Below are 19,489 nucleotides of genomic sequence, written 5' to 3' on the forward strand. Positions count from 1 at the left end.
CAAAATACCTGAAAAAATCACCTTAAAGGAGGAAAGATTTATTTTGGCTCAGTTTCATTGGCTTCAGTTCATAGTTGTCTGGTCCCATTGCTGTGGGCTTGTGGTAAGACAGAACATCCTGGTAGGGAGCACATGGTGGCGAAGAGTTGCTCACCTCATGGCAGCCAGCAGAGGGAGAGAAAAGAAAGGGGCCTACGACAAAATAAACTCTTCCCAGGTGTGTTCCCAGTTACCTGCTTTCTCTAAGTAGGCCCCACCTACAGTCTACCACCTCCTAATAGTGTCATGAGCTGGGGACCAAACCCTCAACATATGAGCCTTTGGGGGACATTCCACATCCAAACCATAACAAACTGATGGAAGGAAGAATTAGCAAACTTGAAGGTGAAGTGATAAAGATTATGCAAGATGAAGAACAGAGAAAAATGAACAGAGCCTCAAAGAAATGAAGACAACATTAAATGCACCAAATATGCATAGGAGTACTAGAAGGAGGGAGAAAATATTTAAAGAAGTAACTACTGAAGCTGGGCATGATGGTGCACGCCTAATCCCAACAGCTTGGGAGGCTGAGGCAGGAAGATGAAGAGTTCAAATCCAGCCTCAGCAACTTAGAAAGACCCTGTCTCAAAAAATAAGAAGGGCTGGGGCTCTAATTCCATCATAGAGCACTTGCTGAGCATTCATGAGTTCCTGGATTTCATCCAGTATTGAAAAAAAAAAAAAAGAAAAAAGTCTATATCAAGGCTTTTATTCTTCCAAGATAGTCAATGTTTCACTTACAAAAGACAAACACTAAGTTTCCCACAGTAGAAAAAAATGGAAAGGATTTTCTTGCAAGTTTGTTCCTTCCATGATTTTTGAAGCTCTTATTTTTTTTTCAACCAAGAGATTTATTGGGGGGGGGGGTGCCCAAAGGGGAAGAAAAGGAGAGGAAGAGAGCAGCCTGAAGTTCTTATTTTTGAGTAGATAAAAGTTTCATGGTAACCACGTTTTTAAGGGCCCCTTTCAAGTTCCTGTTCCTCAGGCTGTAGATGAAAGGGTTCAACATGGGGGTCACCACTGTGTACATCACAGCAGCTGCAGGGTTCTTCTCAGCTGAGTGGGAGGAGGAAGGGATGAAATACAAAGATATGATGGTGCCATAGAAGAGAAAAACTACAGCCAAGTGGGAGCTGCAGGTAGAGAAGGCTTTCCACATTCCCCTTGTGGAGGGGACTCTCAGCACAGCGTAAACAATAAGAATATATGACACCAGGATGCAAATAAATGGAGCTATCATTAATAGCCCTGCTTCAAAAAGAATTGTCAGTTCATTGAGGTGTGTGTCTGAGCAGGAGAGTCTCAGGAGGGGAGTCACATCACAGAAGAAGTGGGGGATGGCATTGTCTGCACAGAACGAGAGCCTGGCCATCAGCAGAGTGTGCAGCAGAGCATTCAGATTGGCGATGACCCAAGATCCGACCACCAGCAGGACACAGAGCCAATGGGTCATCTTGGTTTTGTAATGTAAGGGGTGGCATACAGCAACAAAGCGGTCATAGGCCATCACGGCCAGGAGGAAATTGTCCATGTCAGCAAACACACAAAGAAAATATATCTGTGTGAGGCACCCAGAGAAGGAGATGGTCTGCGTCCCTAGGATGTGATTGGCCAGCATCTTGGGGACAGTGGTGGAGGAGAAGCAGATGTCCACAAGGGACAGGTTGCTGAGGAAGAAGTACATGGGGGTTTGCAGGCGGGAGTCCGTGCTGATGGCCAGGATGATGAGCAGGTTTCCCAGGACAGTGGCCAGGTACATGATCAGGAAGAGCAGGAAGAGGAGCCGCTGCTGCTGGGGCTGCCTGGAGAGTCCCAGGAGGAGGAACTCGGAGACGCTTGACTGGTTTGTGATTCTCATGGTCTGAGCCTAGCTGCAGAGAAGAGAAACAGGTCAGAAACAGAAGCTGAGGGTTAGATATAACAAGTTATGCTCCAGCCTTGGTCATGTTAAGGAAACCTGTATTAAAATTGCTGATTCCGGATCTTGTTTCTACACCCTGAGCTTCCAACTCTCAGTCCTACATGGTGCTGCTCCCACTGGACTCTTCCTTTTGTTTTACAAAATATAACAAAAACAACATTCACAGTCCTTCTCTGCTTTTAGGTTGGTCTCTGTTAATGTTCCCAGGCTTTCTCCCACAGGTTGGTGGCTCACAGGGACAAGAAAAACAGCTGATTGTTACTATGTTTACCTCAAGTTCCAGCCAATGGACACGTGGTCCTTGCTATTTCTCCCTAAATGGAACATTTAGCAAGGGAGGCCTCAGAGAACATCACTCATTAGTAAAGAAATATTAACATCTTCCCTGTTAGGCTAGTACCTAGAGGGGTCAAAGCAATTGCTATCCCATAAGTCACCTTGGAGTTGCTGGTCAATGTTTCTCTTTATTCTAAGAATTAGAAAGACTGAGAAATACAGGCAGGTTCTGGGTGAGTGAGGAGCAGATATTCATAGGCTTATCCCTGCATGCAGGAAGTCTATATGGGGAAACCAGACAGGTATTTACAGTAGCATCCATGGCCACTGGGATTAGACTCCCTGAGAGTCTCATTAGAGACAAACAGAAAGTAATTGCCCATCTACTTCCTGGCCTCTGTGGACCAAAAACAGTGACAAAGTGTACCATCTAACTCCTGAAACTTGATACAGCAATCTGGGTGGAAAAAATTCCCTGGGACCTCAAATTTCATCATCTTGCTGAAGAGTCCATAATTAATAGATTTTTCTACTTATTTTCTTATCTTGAATAAGATATTGCAATGTTGTCTGAATTAAATGCCCTTTTAAATTTTTTTCATATCTGGTTCTTTACTATGTAAAGTTGGTAACACATTTGCAGATAAGGGACTTGCAGGAGTGGGAGGGGTAGCATTACAGAATTGGGCTTGGTTCTTCAAAGCATTTGGGATAAAGGGTAACCTTTTTGTATTTGGGGGAGATTATCAGGAGAGCATAGCATGCTATAATTGAGGAACCCCAGGCTTGTGTTAATCAGCTTTTCCTCACTGACCAAAATACCTGACATAAACAGCTCAAAGAAGGAAAGGTTTGTTTTATCTCCTGGTTTCAGTCCATGGTTGGTTGACTTCAATGCTTTGGGCCTGAGATGAGGCAGAACATGGTGGTGAAAGGGCATGAGGCAGAAGAAAGCTGTTCCGCTCATGGCACCAGGAAGCAGAGAGAGAAAGAGAAGAAGGGGCTAAAGATACGAAATACACTTCCAGGGCATGCCACCAATGACCTACTTCTTCCAACGCATGCCCCCACCTTCTAAAGTGTCCACTGCCTCCTAATAATCCATTCAGATTTAATCCCCTAATGGATTAATCCACTGATGAAGCTAGAGCCCTCATGATCCAACCACTTCCCAAAAGTCCCACCTCTGATCATTGCTGCACTGGGAACCAAACCTTCAGCATATGAGTCTTTGGGGTTCATTTCATATCCAGACCATAACAATGCTCCTGGAGTAAACTTCTCTTGAGATGACTTCCCAGCCTAATCTACAGGCCTTCAGAGGCATGGACTCCAGCAGCCCGATTTATACTCCCTCACACCCTCCCCAGTGGGGATTGATGATTGGACTGGGGGACCTTGGACTTGGACTGAGGGCTGCCAGGTCATGATCAGTGGAGTTTGGGCTGTACATGTAAATCCAGATGCTTGCAACTTTCTCCTGGCTGACTCACAGCTGAAGGAGCAAAATCCATAGATAAGAGCAAAATACATGCATGCGCGCGGGCGCACACACACACATAATACACGTGCACATACACACACACATGCATAATATACAAGCACATACACACACACACACACACACACACACACACACACACACACACACCAGAATAAGAGATGAGAATGTGGAAGAGTGAGGCACAGCACACGAAGAAGAAAGAGCTCATGTGGTAAGAGAGGAAGCAAGAGAGCAAGAGGAGCCCTTAATCCAAGAAGAGCCCAACAACCTGGGTTCATGCACTGCCAGCTCCTGGCCAATTTCACCCTTTGAAGGATATCCAGATTGGACATTGGGCCTTCAGTTCCTTCGGAACTATTCTGGAAAAACAGAAAATAGGAGTCCAGAATACCTCCATGACCTGTCCTAACTAGAAAGGGCAGATACCTAAAGGACCCAGAGCAGTGGAGTGGGGAGGACTCCTGGAACCTTCCAGGTGCCTGGGTTTGGTGGGCACCAGCCCCATGGTGCCTTTTCATGCCTCTTCAGGGTAAAAGAACCAGAGCCACCTGCTGTAGAGCAGAGGCCCTGCTCCATGTCGGGATTCCCAGCCAGCAGTACTGTGAAAGATGGTGTTATGTGTGGTTTGGAGGAATCTTATTTTCAGAAAAGGGTCTGGAATCCAATTTTACCCCTCTAATAGAAGTAGATACATTAACCCCCACACCCTGGGAAAAGACCAGTTTCTCAAGTCACACAATCTAGCAACATTAGATGTAGAAGAGGTAGGAGAATGCCGGGCAAACCCAAACCACGACAGCCCAGGCAGAGACTTTATTATGAAATATTAGAATTCCAGCAGAGAATGGACTAAAAAGACAAAGGCAGTATATGCACAAGAGAATGAATATATGACATTTGTGAACTTTGGACATGGCTGACACATGAGATCCTCTGTCAACAAGAGGAAGAAATAGGACTCTGTGATAATAAAGGCCAGTGTGATTTCATGGAAATAACAGGAATGTGACCCAATTTCCTCCCCTGCTGTTGAAGTGGATCACACCAGTTATCTGTGGAAATAGTAAAGGAACCAGATTCCTGTAATCCCAGCTACTCAGAAGCCTGAGGCAGAGGGGATTGCAAGTTCAAAGTCAGCCGGGGCAACATATGGAGAGACCTTGTCTCAAGGTAAAAAATAAAAAGGATTGGGGTTGTATTCAGCAATAAAGTACTCCTGGGTTCAATTCCCAGTATTCAGAAGGAAGGAAATGTTAATAGATACAGAGTTCTGTAAGCCTGATGTTCGCTGCAGTGTAATTTACACTTGTGGGGAATTGAATCTGCTCAAAGTTGGGAATTAGGGGCTGGGGATGTGGCTCAAGTGGTAGCGCGCTCACCTGGCATGCGTGCGGCCCAGGTTCGATCCTCAGCACCACATACAAAGATGTTGTGTCCACCAAATACTAAAAAAAAATAAATATTAAAAAAAATTCTCTCTCTCAAAAAAAAAAGTTGGGAATTAGCCAAACAAGTTATAATACAATCCACCTTATGAAATACCAGACAACCATACACATCACATTATTAAGGTGTTAGATGACTTGGGAAGTGATCAATGGTAAAAAATCAGAATGCAAGACAGTAGACAATTTGTAGCCAACTTGAAGTCAACTTAAGTGAAAATTATTTTCATGTACTTTTAACAGTATTTTACAAGTTACTTTAATTTTCTTCCTTACACTTTCTGAAATATTTTACAATGTGCAAATATCATATTTCAATTGCCACATATAATTTTAAAGCCTCTTGCTCACTTAAGTATGTCAAATTGAAAAATGGTGTTTGTTCATTCATCTATTCACTAAAAATAGGTCGCATGTGTGATTTGTGTTGGAGCCACGCGCTGCATGGGGCACCCATGGTGCACAGTGTGTCTGAGTCCTAAGATTACATCTTTGAGAGGACCTTGAAGATGAAGCGGAAAGGGAAGAGGAAGGAGCCATAGCAGACTAGATGGTCTCACATGTACAGTAACTCAAAGAGTAGTTTTCTTGGGGAGTTGGAAAAGGGAATGAAAGTCTCAGCCTAGGAGAACTGGCAGAGGCTTCAAAGAACAGGAGGCAGTGGCTTGGGTCCTGGAGGTCCAGGGAGGGTTTGCTCCATGGAAAGGAAGACATCCTGGATGGGCAAAACAGCAAATGATGCTTTTTCCCCTCAAATCAAAGTTTATATTTTGCTAAATATGCCCCCACTGAGTAAGACGGTCAAATTGAAGGATGAGACACTTATTGTGAGGGGGCTTCAGATTCTAAGTGAGAATCAGGATTGTGACTATGGCCAAACTACCAGCCTTTTAACACAGTGGGCTCTTCTAGGGCTCTATTTTTACCTCTGTTGGGTTCACACACATCAGACCTCACCTTGAGGGTTTCTGGACTCACTCTTTCTCACAAGGATTCTAAGAGATATCCACAGCAGCATGATGATCAACTCAAAAACCATGTTAGAATCCCTGGGGAACTGGAAGGAAAACACCATCACCAGGACTCACCCAGAGATTCCGATTTAACTGGCTGAAGTTTGGCTAAGCATCAAATAGATATTTTCAAAGCTCCTCAGATGCTACTAACATGCAGCCAGGACTGAAAACAGTGTTGTCGATTCTGAGAGCATTTTTAAAAGGGAGTAAAAAAATATGTGTGTGCTGTGTAGACTGTCAGAGGGACAAACAATTAGCAAGGAAATGCTAGACTTTTCTGTAAAAGCATTTAAAGCACAGGAATTAGAAACATATCTTTACCTATGTAGGGTAGCAGTGTTGTAGTTAAATCAGAACTCACTGAGTGTATTATACTAAATTCTTTGAAAAAACTTTGAGAAATAGATCACTACATTTTGATGAGTTGACAAAGATCTCTGGGCCTGGGAATGATAGATAGCTCCATGGTGCTTTCATCAGTAAGACCCTATCCTCCCGCCCACCGCTTTTCTTAGAGCCCCCTTCAAGTCCCTGTTCCTCAGGCTGTAGATGAAAGGGTTCAGCATGGGGGTCACCACTGTGTACAGCACGGTGGCTGCAGTGTCATTCTCAGCTGAGTGGGAGGAGGAAGGGTTGAAATACACAGCGATGATGGTGCCATAGAAGAGGAAGACCACAGCCAGGTGGGAGCTGCAGGTGGAGAAGGCTTTCCACCTCCCCCTTGTGGAGGGGACTCTCAGCACAGCACAGGTGATGTGGATGTAGGAAGCCAGGATGCACACAAACGGGGTGATCATGATCAGGGCGCCCTCAGTGAGAATCATCAGCTCATTGAGGTGTGTGTCTGAGAGCAGGAGAGTCTCAGGAAGGGAGTCACATCACAGAAGAAGTGGGGGATGGCATTGTCTGTACAGAACGAGAGCCAGGCCATCAGCAGAGTGTGCAGCAGAGCATTCAGATTGGCGATGACCCAAGATCCGACCACCAGCAGGACACAGAGCCAATGAGTCATCTTGGTTGTGTAATGTAAGGGGTGGCATACAGCAACAAAGCGGTCATAGGCCATCACGGCCAGGAGGAAATTGTCCATGTCAGTAAGTCCAAAGAGAAAATATATCTGTGTGAGGCACCCAGAGAAGGAGATGGTCTGCGTCCCTAGGATGTGATTGGCCAGCATCTTGGGGACAGTGGTGGAGGAGAAGCAGATGTCCACAAGGGACAGGTTGCTGAGGAAGAAATACATGGGGGTGTGCAGGCGGGAGTCCGTGCTGATGGCCAGGATGATGAGCAGGTTTCCCAGGACGGTGGTCAGGTACATGATCAGGAAGAGCAGGAAGAGGAGCCGCTGCTGCTGGGGCTGCCTGGAGAGTCCCAGGAGGAGGAACTCGGATACGCTCGACTGGTTTGTGCCTCTCATGGTCTGAGCCCAGATAAAGAGACAACAGCAAATTCAAAACCTACATAAGGATGTTTAGGATGTGATCAGTTTCCAGGCAGGCCCACATTTGCAAATCTGTTCAGAGTTGCTAAAATAGGGTGAACCCCACCCAGCATGTACAGTTTCCAACACTCTTACTCCAATGCTCTTCCTATTTGACTTGCTGATTCCTGTTTTGTATAGTTTTTAAAGAATTTTTTTCACAATACCTTTATTTATTTTTATGCAGTGCTGAGTATTGAACCCAGTGCATCACAGGTTCTAGGCAAGCACTTTACCACTGAACTATAGCCCCATCCCCTTGTTTTGTATATTTAACGCCAAAAAAGCACAGAATCTCAGACCGTGTGTCTTTGCTTACATTTCTCATTCTCTGTCCACCACCCTTCGTAGCTCATAAAGAAGCAAAAGAAATGGCTTGTTATTAATGAGTTTCTCTCAAGTGACAGCCAATGAAGTCAGGACGACTCTACTACTTCCTTTTTCTGTCAGATGTGACAAATGAGGTTCCTGAAAGAAGTCCATGTCTTTAAACAAATATTTATGTCTCCACTGCTGCAACCTTACCAGGGAGTTTGGAGCTATGGCTACCTGTTTCTCTTTACCTTGACATGACTGGCTAGTGCTGCTCTGTTTTGTAGGGACTGGCGTCTTGGAAATGTCAGCAGGTCCTGAATGAGTGAGGAGCAGATATTCGTGGACTTAGTCTTCCCTGCAGGAATGCTGTGTGGGGCAATCTCAGGGCAAGCATTTACAGGAGCCTCTTGGCCACTGGGACAAGATTCCCAAAGAGTCTTGTTAGAGACAAGCAGAGAATAATTGTGCCACCTACTTTCTCAGCCCCTTTGGACCCAACAATGATGACAAAGATTATCATCAAAGTTTAGAGGTAGCCGGGCATGGTAGTGGTGGCACACGCCTGTAATTCTAGCGGCTCAGGAGGCTGAGACAGGAGGATTGTGAGTTCAAAGCCAGCCTCAGCAAAAGCAAGGCACTAAGCAATGCAGTGAGACCCTGTCCCTAAAGAAAATACAAAATAGGGCTGGGGATGTGGCTCAGAGGTCAAGTGCCCCTGAGTTCAATCCCCAGTATCAAAAAAAAAATTTAGATGCAATTCTTTGGTCAAAAACTAAAGATATTAGAAATGAATTCAGAAGATATAGACAAATCTGTATGAAATCCCTTGGGACTTCAAGCCTCATTACTTGGGTGATGTGAGTCTGTGACCACTGATATGCAAATTAATTGTTTATCCCCTTTCTTCATTCAGTCATGGGTGTATTCCTATTTTCTTGCAATTCTTGTTTCCTATGTCTGTACACCTTCAGAGGAAGATTACTGACACCATATCTTCTCCACTTGGAAAATGGGAATAGTAAGAACACATGACTTAGATGGGCTTAGTCTTTGAACATGTTTGAGATAAAGGGCAGCCTAACCCTGACAGGCTGTCTCTGTGATAACACAGCACAATATAGTTTACAAACTTCAGGCTTCTGGAGTAGATGCCTTTCGGATGTCTCATAGTTTCTTTACTTGTAATGGAAACCCCTGGTCAACACCGGCTCAGTGGGGTGAGGGGGGCACTGTGGAGTTGTTCAGCTGGGGTGTTGAAAACTGGCAATTGAACCTTGGCATTGATCTACCTGGGAAGGAAGTTGTGAGCTTAGATTTTGCAAGATGATATCCAGATAAGTCTGAAAGCTGAGAATCGTCTACCACTAAAAATCCTAGCATCTAGGAAGAAAGTCTTTCATGAAAATAGCTTTTTAAAATATTTTTAGTTGTATATGAACACAATGTCCTTATTATTTATTTATTTATTCATATGTGGCTCTGGGGATCAAACTCAGTGCCTCACATGTGTTAGGCAAGAGCTTTACCACTGAGCTACAACTCCAGCCCAAAAAGAGATTTTTTTTTTTTTTTTTTGCTATACTAGTCAGCTTTCTGGCACTGTAACAAAATACCTGATAAAATCAACTAAAAGGAGAAAATATTTATGTTGGCTCATGGATTCATGTCCATGGTCTTTTTGTCTTGCTGCTTTCAGCCTATAGGACAGGGAGCATGTGGCAGAGCAAAGCCTGTCACTTTGTGGTATCTGGGAAGAGAAATAGAGAAGAAGAGGCCAGGATTCCAATATTTTCTTCAAGGACATGCCCCTGATGACCTAACCTCCTTCTATGAGGCCCTCCCCTAAAGATTTTACCACTGTCCAACAGTGCCATCTGCTGAATCATGCCTTCCCCACATGAGCCTTTGTGGATGTTTAAGATCCAACACATAATAGCGTTGCCCAAGGCATCTGCCCAGCAGCATTTTTCAGGGCTCCTCGTTAGCAAAAAACAAAGGGTAACTGTCCCCACTGGGGGTAAGTGCAGAAGGTTAAGAAAGGACTTGAGTGGAGTCTTAAACTTGAAAGGGAGATTTTCATACAGGGGAGATGAGGAAGGGAGAAAAATGGGGGAGGGTGTTCTAGGCAAAGGGAAATAGATGAGCCCACAAAATAGCCTTGCCTCTTTGGGGAAAAGCAAGTAATATATCTGGAATTAAGGTGGAAAAGATCCAGCAGCTTAGAGGCTCCGCCACACTCTATTCACTGCACAAACATCCTTAAAGAGAACATCTAAAAGCAACTGTTGCCTCTGTTCACAAAACATACAGAAAAGCCAGAGAACCTGGAGAACTGTCTCCCACCAAACATGTAGCAATTTACGCTCACAAAGTGTTATGGGTTTTTTTGTTTGTTTGTTTGTAGTAGGGAACAGAGGCGTCCATTACAGACTGCTCTTTCTAGGAGTACGGTGTATTCTCATGCACTGAAAGCTTTTTTTTTTAATCTTTATTTTTATTCTTTTTTTTTTTAATTTTTATGTGGTACTGAGGATTGAACCCAGGGCCTCACGCATGCAAGGCAAGCACTCTATCACTGAGCTACAACCCCAGCCCCTGAAAGCTTTTTTGAAAAAGAAGATCCTGATTCAGCAGGAAAGAACCTTTCATCCAAGTAATCTCTTTCAGAAAGTCTAAGAAGCAACACAAGCCAAATGAGGTAGAGCTAGGAATACTGTCACTAAACAAAGCGTGCTTTCAGAGGAAAAAAAAAGATGACAGAGGACAAAGATCTTCCACCACGAGAAGGTCAAACCCAGAGTGAGTGTATAACATTCATGAATTCCTATGCCGTCCAAAACCAACAGTAACTCAAAAGGTAAAAGCTATGAACACATAACTGAATGTTAGTTATTAGAGTTTACAAATGAATGAATCAAGAGAAAACAAGTTCTCTGAATCTTCCAATCTTCACAGATACCTATTTGAATTCTATTTTATAGATATAGATTTATCACAGGGGAAAAAAAGTTTGATAGATGTCTGTTCCACATAAAGAGACCTCCAAAACACAGAGGAGATTGCAAAGGAAGAAAGGCAACCCTGAAGTTAGCATTCATGGGGAGAGCTGCCGAGACCCAGTGGGGTTATCCACCATGGGTGGGTGTATCCACCATGGCCCCTACTCAGTTATTAATAGAGGATAAAGGGAATTTGAATGCAGATAGCAGTAACCTGAACCTTAGGTGGGTCTTGTGTGGGCTCCTAGGAATGTAAGTCATGGACATCAACACTGCAGTGGACAGGACACAGCAGACCCAACAAGATCTAGCTTCAGGAGCTACCCTATGTGCTACCAGCTCATCAGACCAAACCAGTAGGTGCACCCAATTTCCAGTGTTCTCTCATTCATAGTGTGTCCCTTTCTCTCCCCTCCCTCCCCCTTTCCTACCCGACTTCCTCTCTCCCCCTGGTGGGATAAAGCAGTGCTCTTGACTCCCTTGCCTGAGTTCTGGGTGCTTTAATTCCAAGAGGGAGGCACTGGTTCCCTGCCAGTAATGGCAAGTGAGGTTGGGCAGAAATAAAGAACAAGCAAGAAAGGATGGTGATGTTTATTTTTGCTCCAAGCTGAAGAAATAGGTCACTCAGGCTTCCTGTGGCAAATAGGAACACAGAGATCTCACACAAGGAAGCATGCAGCAGCATCATGATATTCCAGAAACAGATGAAATTGTTCCCTTGGGAATGGAGAGGTTACAATGTGTCCAAGCGAGGGAATACCACCTCCACCAAAATCACATTCCTAAAGCTTTACTGAGGAAGGAAGAAGGAAGTGGAGAATAAGAGCCCAAAATTATGTGGATAAATTGCATTCGGCTTCCTTCAACTATATTCCCAGTATAGAACTTCAGTATTCTTTGAGCAATAGGGGCCAGTTTAATTTAAATTCATGCTATGACTTTGTTGTTTCAGTGTGTGTTTGCTTCCTCCTTTCCTCTGTTCCCTTCTCCCTTCCTTCCTCCCCATCCCTCTCCTTTCATTCTCTCTTCTCCTTTTTCTTTTCCTCTTGTCTCTACTCTTTCCATTTTTGACAAGGGGTCTTGCTAGTATTCCCATGCTAGCCTAGAATGCTCCTGGGCTCAAATGATTCTACTGCCTCCAGCCTCCCAAGTACTGAGACTCCAGCCACTGCCAGTATTACCTTTCAAAAATCAAAAATTCTATTTTCAATGAGGAGAATTTAAAAATTTTTAAAGAATGTCCATTTTAAAAGTTAAGGCAGGGGGCTGGGGATGTGGCTCAAGTGGTAACGCACTTGTCTGGCATGCACGCGGCGCTGGGTTCGATCCTCAGCACCAAGTAAAAATAAAATAAAGATGTTGTGTCTACTGAAAACTGAAAAATAAATATTAAAAATAAATAAATAAAAGTTAAGGCAGGCTAAGCACAGTGCCTGGTGCCTATAGCCCAACTGCTCAGGTTAAGGGTGGAGGATTGCAAGCTTGAGGCTAGCCTGGCCAACTCACCAACCCGTCTAAAAATAAAAAGGGCTGGCGGTGTAGCTCAGTGGTTGAGCACCTGCCTAGCACATGCTAGACGCTAGGTTCCACCCCAGCACCACAATAAAAAAAGTTGACAATACTCATTCGTTTGTTTTTGTTTCTCAACTGAAGATGATCATTGTCCTTGGTCTAGGAGCCGCATCAACACTTGGAGATACCAGGGGCGCAGGAGGTGCATTTGGGCCTGAGGGAATCGGAATCCACAGAAAGCCCTTGTGGAGAAGACAGAATAAGTCAAAGAAAACTTGAGCTGGGAGAACCGAAAGAGGGAGTCAGGGGGCTTCACAGGGGAGCAGGTGCCATTTGACTTAGTTCTTGAAGGAGCGGGTTGCAGTTGCTACTTAGAGAGGAGAGCGGGGCTGTAGGGCTGCGCAGAGGGAGCAATAAACATAGGCTTATTTCCCCGACATCAAACACAACACAGCACCCCTAACTAAGGTCGGGCAGCCATTCAGCAGGTTCCTGAACACACAGCTAAACCCGCCTCTAAGGTCAGGCAGCCAATCAGGACGCTGCCTGGGGTTCCCAAGCGTGTTTCTGCACCCCTTGAAGCTCAAGCCATGCCCCAAATCAGGCCTCTAAGTCTCATCCAAAACGCTATCACCCCCTTTAGTCCTAATAGTTCACTCCCCGGACTTTGGTCTATATCTCAGAACTAATCCTGTGACCGTTTCTGTGACCAACCTTTCTGATTGACCATTATAGAGTACAAATCAAGGACGCTGAGGTAGACCCTCCACTCTGCCTGCATTCTAGAATCACAAGAGATTTATTTTCTTTTTTTAAAATCTCACTGTTGGGCCCCATCCCAGAGATTCTGGTTGATTGGCACAGTTTTGGGTTTGGGATACTGTAAAAGCTTCCTGAGTGATTTCAGATCTCAAATGCACATGTAGCATGACATTCCAAATAGACCATCTAAAAAGGAAAAGCTTGGCTTGGGCGTCAAACCACCGCTGCATCACACTCAAGTGGTAAAGAGCAAAGTTGCTTGGAATGAGATTCATTCTTGATTCTCTGGTCACAAAGAAAATGTTCTCCCGCCCACCGCTTTTCTTAGAGCCCCTTTCAAGTCCCTGTTCCTCAGGCTGTAGATGAAAGGGTTCAGCATGGGGGTCACCACTGTGTACAGCACGGTGGCTGCAGTGTCTTTCTCAGCTGAGTGGGAGGAGGAAGGGTTGAAATACACAGCGATGATGGTGCCATAGAAGAGGAAGACCACAGCCAGGTGGGAGCTGCAGGTAGAGAAGGCTTTCCACCTCCCCCTTGTGGAGGAGACTCTCAGCACAGCACAGGTGATGTGGATGTAGGAAGCCAGGATGCACACAAATGGGGTGATCATGATCAGGGCGCCCTCAGTGAGAATCATCAGCTCATTGAGGTGTGTGTCTGAGCAGGAGAGTCTCAGGAGGGGAGTCACATCACAGAAGAAGTGGGGGATGGCATTGTCTGTACAGAACGAGAGCCAGGCCATCAGAAGAGTATGCAAAAGGACGTTCAGGTTGGCAATGACCCAAGATCCAGCCACCAGCAGAGCACAGAGCCGATGGGTCATCTTGGTTGTGTAATGTAAGGGGTGGCATACAGCAACAAAGCGGTCATAGGCCATCACGGCCAGGAGGAAATTGTCCATGTCCACAAACATGAAAACAAAATACATCTGTGTGAGGCACCCAGAGAAGGAGATGGTCTGCGTCCCTAGGATGTGATTGGCCAGCATCTTGGGGACAGTGGTGGAGGAGAAGCAGATGTCCACAAGGGACAGGTTGCTGAGGAAGAAATACATGGGGGTGTGCAGGCGGGAGTCCGTGCTGATGGCCAGGATGATGAGCAGGTTTCCCAGGACAGTGGCCAGGTACATGATCAGGAAGAGCAGGAAGAGGAGCCGCTGCTGCTGGGGCTGCCTGGAGAGTCCCAGGAGGAGGAACTCGGAGACGCTCGACTGGTTTGTGATTCTCATGGGGCTGGAAACCTTGACCTGGAGACAAAGATGGATAAATCCCAAAGCTTGGGACATGGTTGTTAAGATGAGGCAATTAAGAAGATTGCAGGGCTGGGGCTGGGGCTCAGTGGTGCAGCACTTGCCTGGCATATGTAAGGCACTGGATTCAAAGTTCAGCACCACACATAATAAATAAAGGTCCATCCACAACTTAAAAAAAAAACCACACAGAAAGAAAGATTGCAGGAAGAGATTATGGAACTTAAGTAAGACATTAGAGTTTTGCTCCCTAGGTTTTGTCCAGTGACCACTCTCTTTGGGCCTCTATTCCTTTGTTCGAATAATGAAATAATTTCCTTGTGGATCAGTGGACAGCATCTCTGGAAGGATACCAGGGGGTTGTGACTGTAGATTTGTTGTGAAGCATTTGTACTGTTTGAACTTTCTACCAACACCTTTTATTTCTAAGAAGTGAGATAAAATACTACAGATAGAGGAATATTAATAGAATTTCTAGTATTTATAATGAGTTCTAGAGAAGATGTAAAGTGGTTTCCTAGAGAATATCATGTACCAAACTTTTAGCTTTGAGTATTAGTGTCATCAATATCATTAGTGCTGTTGCCTTAGAGAAAAGAACTCCATTTTATCTTCTGATATTTGAACATTCCTGACATGTGCTCTGAGGATTAGATCAGGAGCAGTTGATAACTGCTGCCGGAGTAATAATGATAATATTGCTGCTTCTTTCTGAACTCACATTTACAGAGCACTTTAAAGAGGTCTGAATCAGGCTTTCTTGGCTATTTCCACTGATGTCCCTGAATCTGACTTGTAAATTTTAAGTGGAAATGACCCAGAGGAATGGACATAAACAGCCCATTTCTATTCCCCAGTCAGGATCTCAGAAAAAAAAAAAAACAGACAGATATTGATCATGATGGGTGATTATAAGGTACTGCCAATGATCTCAGGGCTATTTTTATGGCTCCACTTTTTTAAACAAGTGGCCAAGTACAGTGGCACACACCTGGAATCCTAGTGACTCGGTCCAGAGGCTGAGTCAGGAGGATCACAAGTTCAAGGACAACCTCAACAACTTAGCAAAACCCTGTCTTAAAACAAGAAATAAATAGGGCTGAGAGTTTAGCTTAGTGGTAGAGTACCCCTGGGTTCAATCCCCTGTAGTGAAAAAAGAAGGAAGGAGACAGGATTAAAGAGGGAGGGACAGAGGGGAAGGAAAGAAGGAAACTGAGGAGTGTCCTGTGAGGCTTCACTGCTGACAAGCAGTTATTGATGAAGGCCCACTAATCTGACTCTTACCCAGAAAGAATGGTTGTCCTCACGGTCACCAGACGTCCTGGTCTTGCTTTGTTTTTTCAGACCTGGACAGAAGTTACTGGTTTGAGGGAGGGGGACTTGTCCTTGGGGTTTTCAGGCTAAGTTTGCATGAACAAGCTGCTGGAGAGCCTGCACTGAGCCCCAGTGCAAGAAGGACATGCAGGACAGTCACAGGATAAGTGCTTTACAGGAATCTCCATGGCCACTAGGGCCATATTCCCTAAGAGCCTTGTTAGAGACAAGTGGAAAGTAATTGTCCCTTCTCCTCTTGGGCTCTTTGTGGCCCAACACCATCAATAAAGACGTGTCACCTGCATTGTGTAATTTCTGCCTCGTAGTTGGCAACGTTGAAAATGATGCAATCTTGGAGGAAACCCTTCTGCTAAAGAAAACTCACAGTTCTGTATTGTATCTCCCACTCAAGCCGGGATGGTATCCTTATTGGGAAATGTACCGTGAGATTAAAAGAATATCTTTTGTATTTTCATAGACCTATGTGCAATTTCCAGATCCATCATTACCAGTTATTACATGCCATTGGGCAACCAGCCTCTACTTGCACAGGGGTCCAAGGAGGTCCCTTCCAGGAGGCAGTGGGACCTCAACTTGGCCCAGACAGATTCTTGACTTATACCACGGAAAAGAATCTCAGGATGTGTCAAAAGCAAGGCAAGCAAAGATGTATTCAAGTTTAGCTAAGCAAAGTTATACACATGCCAAAGGCAGGGAACAGATGCCCCCTCGCCTCTTAGGGAAGAGGAGATGAGCATCCAGCCCAGCACTGTGCTCCCTGACTCCACATGAGGCTTCCCCAGGATGCAAAGTGCAGGTTCCCAGGCAAGTGTTCATGAAGATCAATCCCATGTTGACCACTTCATATTGGGGGTTCAGGTGGTTTCTCCCTGGTTAAGCAGTCCAGCTATAAGTCAGCACAGGAACACTGTGTAGCTCTTTGAATCTGGTGACATTTAAACAGATTATGTTTTTGTCCTGCTTGATCTGGTGCAAGCACATGCTCAGGTTTTGTTCAGCTAACTGAAGAGACAAGCATGGCTGGTCATGCTCATAGATCCCATCTTCATCTGATAAAAGTTTCTTCCTCTCTCCCTGAGAGCCCACCTATCTCATTCTTTTAGGGAAGGGTACTGAGTATTTAATGTAGGGGCAATTAACCACTGAGCCACATCCCCAGCCCTTTTTATTTTTTGAGACAGGCCCCTCTAAGTTGGTGAAGCTGGCCTCAAACTTGTGATCCTCCTGTTTTAGCGCCTGAGTCTCTGGGATCACAGGTATGCACCACCACATGTGACTTCACCTATTCCATTCTGTATTACAAAATCTCACCACCTGTAGAGTGGAGAGACAATATTCACCTCATAGAGTTGGGATGACTCAATGAGATAATTTTTGTTGAACATCTCATAACTCCTAACCTCATCAATGTGATGGGCTAGGACCCAGTCACTAAGCAGAGATTGCAGATATTAAATCATATATGCATCCTTTACTCTCTGCTAAATATGTACCATTTGGGAATAGTGCCATATACTTATCTTCATATGCCAATAGTCATTTTTATAAGGGGTCACATGATAAGTCTTTTCTTCTATATCTTAAATTGGGATAAATGAGAACTGGGAATCACTGTTGGGTCTATTTATAAATTGGTGAAACGTGGACTCCAATGAAGAAATGAGAATTCTTGATTTCAATAGGTATTACTCTTCACAAACTTTCTTCTACACTTGTTTTGAAGGCAAGATCTGACTGTAAGATGTCCGTAAGACATTTGATCTTATACATCATAAATTTCTGGATTGACAAACTAAAGAGTCAGTCATAAAAACCATATCCCTGCTGTGGTGCATTGGCATACTCCTGTAATCCTAGCTACGCAGGAGGCTGAGGCAGGAAGATCACAAGTTCAGGACTAGCCTCAGCAACTTAGTGAGGACCTAAGCAACGGCAAGTCGTTGTCTCAAAATAAAATCTAAAAAGGGCTGGAAATGTGGCTTAATGGCTAAACATTCTTGGGTTCGATTCTCAGTACCAAGACACACACACACACACACACACACACACACACACACACACACCTTGAGTCAGAAGTAGCCGTCAAATCCTTTAAGTAATGTCTTCTGAAAACCATGTGTTCCTCTGACTAATCTTCTGCGGTGGCTCCCAATAACTCAAGACTAAAACATCAGGGTTTAATGAGCTTTCACATCTTCATCAGACACAAACTGTTAGACATCAAGTTCTGTCTATCCTGTCTCCAGAATTGGCCACAAAACAAACCCATAAAACTAATTATGAAAGATAAAGTGGGGAGAATAGCAAAGGCATTATTTGCAAGTGATACAAAACCAACCCATATCAGCCTTAGGAGAAATGGAATCTACTGGTTAACGTAATTGTAAAGTACAGTGTCTTCTTAGAAAGCCTTTGTGTTTCAGGAAGGGTTAAATTTAGGGACCTGAATAATGACACCAAAACCCTGTATTTCTCTCTCTCTCCACTTTGTTTTCTTCTGCTCTATTTCATTCTGTAGACTCTCTCCACGCGGCAGCAAGATAGCTGTTTCAAATTTACATCCTCCTAGACTAACAATCACAGGGCACATAGAACTTCTCTCTACCAACGTTGACCTATTAACCTCAGGTAATGCTGTAATCATCTCTTCTTGGGTCATGTGACCAATCCTGAATCAACCATTTTGAATGGGAGAGTGGGATATTCTGGTCCTCCTGGGTCATAAATCCAGTCCACACACTGCTGCCATGATGTGCTCCCTCACCACAGCCAATATACATCATCAACTCCAAAGCTGTGAGCCTTTTCTCCTTGTAAGTTGACTATCTCAGGTATTTACTCTAGAGGTGGAAAGCTGATCAACACATATTCCATGCGAAAATACAGTCCATTATCACCAGAACTAAGTGGGTGAGGACAGGGCCTCCCCAATCAGGTCTGAAGAATGGATATGGGAAGGAAGGTCCATGTACCCAAATTCAGAACTACAATCCACTAGCATTAGCTCATCAGCAAGGCTGAGCAAAGGGGTTGGAGAAGGAACTTAGCACAGAGAGATAAAAAACTAGTAAGCTGTTTTGAAAGTTGTTCAGGGAACTTGGAAAAACCTATACTGAAAGACAACTCAACATCAATGAATACCCTCAACACCAAGATCTTGGTTTCTAAATGTCATTCCTTGAAAAATGGTGTCATGTTGTGTCATTAGCTACAAGGGAACCTGGAAAAGCACATAGTTAGCTTGTAAAGCTCCATAGGAAAGGCAGAGAAGGAAGGAGGGCTAGACTGAATACTGACTGAGCCAAACTGTAGCCTGACATGTATAGTCTGCCTAACTATAATCTGGAAAAACATATGTCAAAATGATCATGGCAAGACTGAAAGTCATTGGCCAGAGGAAATAACTGAAGACCTTCAAACTGAAAAGGAAAATGATATCAAAAGAAATAGCTATGGGGCCAAGGATAGTGGCACATGCCTGTAATCCCGGCAGCTTCGGAGCTGAGGCAGGAGGACTGTGAATTCAAAGCCAGCCTCAGCAACAGGAAGGTGCTAATCAACTCAGTGAGATCCTGTCTCTAAATAAAATACAAAATATGGCTTAGGGGTTTAGTGCCCCTGAGTTCAATCCCT

At 44.4% G+C, this 19,489-nt stretch overlaps 3 protein-coding genes across 3 annotated transcripts; all 3 read right to left on the reverse strand.

The window, feature by feature from the left end:
• Nucleotides 1–907: 907 nt before the first annotated feature.
• On the reverse strand, nt 908–1,919 carry LOC143384707 (olfactory receptor 1f45-like). Its single transcript, XM_076839790.1, has one exon. The coding sequence runs from the start codon at nt 1,898–1,900 to the stop codon at nt 956–958; it is 945 nt and encodes a 314-aa protein (XP_076695905.1). The 5' UTR covers nt 1,901–1,919; the 3' UTR covers nt 908–955.
• Nucleotides 1,920–6,680: 4,761 nt separating this feature from the next.
• Nucleotides 6,681–7,621, reverse strand: LOC143385390 (olfactory receptor 1F1-like). The gene is given in 2 exon segments (XM_076840866.1): nt 6,681–7,046; nt 7,049–7,621. Coding segments are annotated over 2 exon segments (939 nt in total).
• A 5,528-nt stretch (nt 7,622–13,149) lies between these two features.
• LOC143384709 (olfactory receptor 1F1) lies at nt 13,150–14,500 on the reverse strand. The gene has a single exon (XM_076839793.1). It carries the CDS (start codon nt 14,498–14,500, stop codon nt 13,562–13,564), a length of 939 nt encoding a protein of 312 aa, XP_076695908.1. The 3' UTR covers nt 13,150–13,561.
• Nucleotides 14,501–19,489: the final 4,989 nt, after the last annotated feature.

This window comes from Callospermophilus lateralis, chromosome 19 (genome assembly GCF_048772815.1).
Source record: "Callospermophilus lateralis isolate mCalLat2 chromosome 19, mCalLat2.hap1, whole genome shotgun sequence".
Classification (NCBI taxonomy): Eukaryota; Metazoa; Chordata; class Mammalia; order Rodentia; family Sciuridae; genus Callospermophilus; species Callospermophilus lateralis.

Excerpts from the sequence above, each read along its gene's own strand:
- LOC143384707 (XM_076839790.1), bottom strand. The coding sequence starts at position 1,900 with ATGAGAATCACAAACCAGTCAAGCGTCTCCGAGTTCCTCCTCCTGGGA.
- LOC143384709 (XM_076839793.1), bottom strand. The coding sequence starts at position 14,500 with ATGAGAATCACAAACCAGTCGAGCGTCTCCGAGTTCCTCCTCCTGGGA.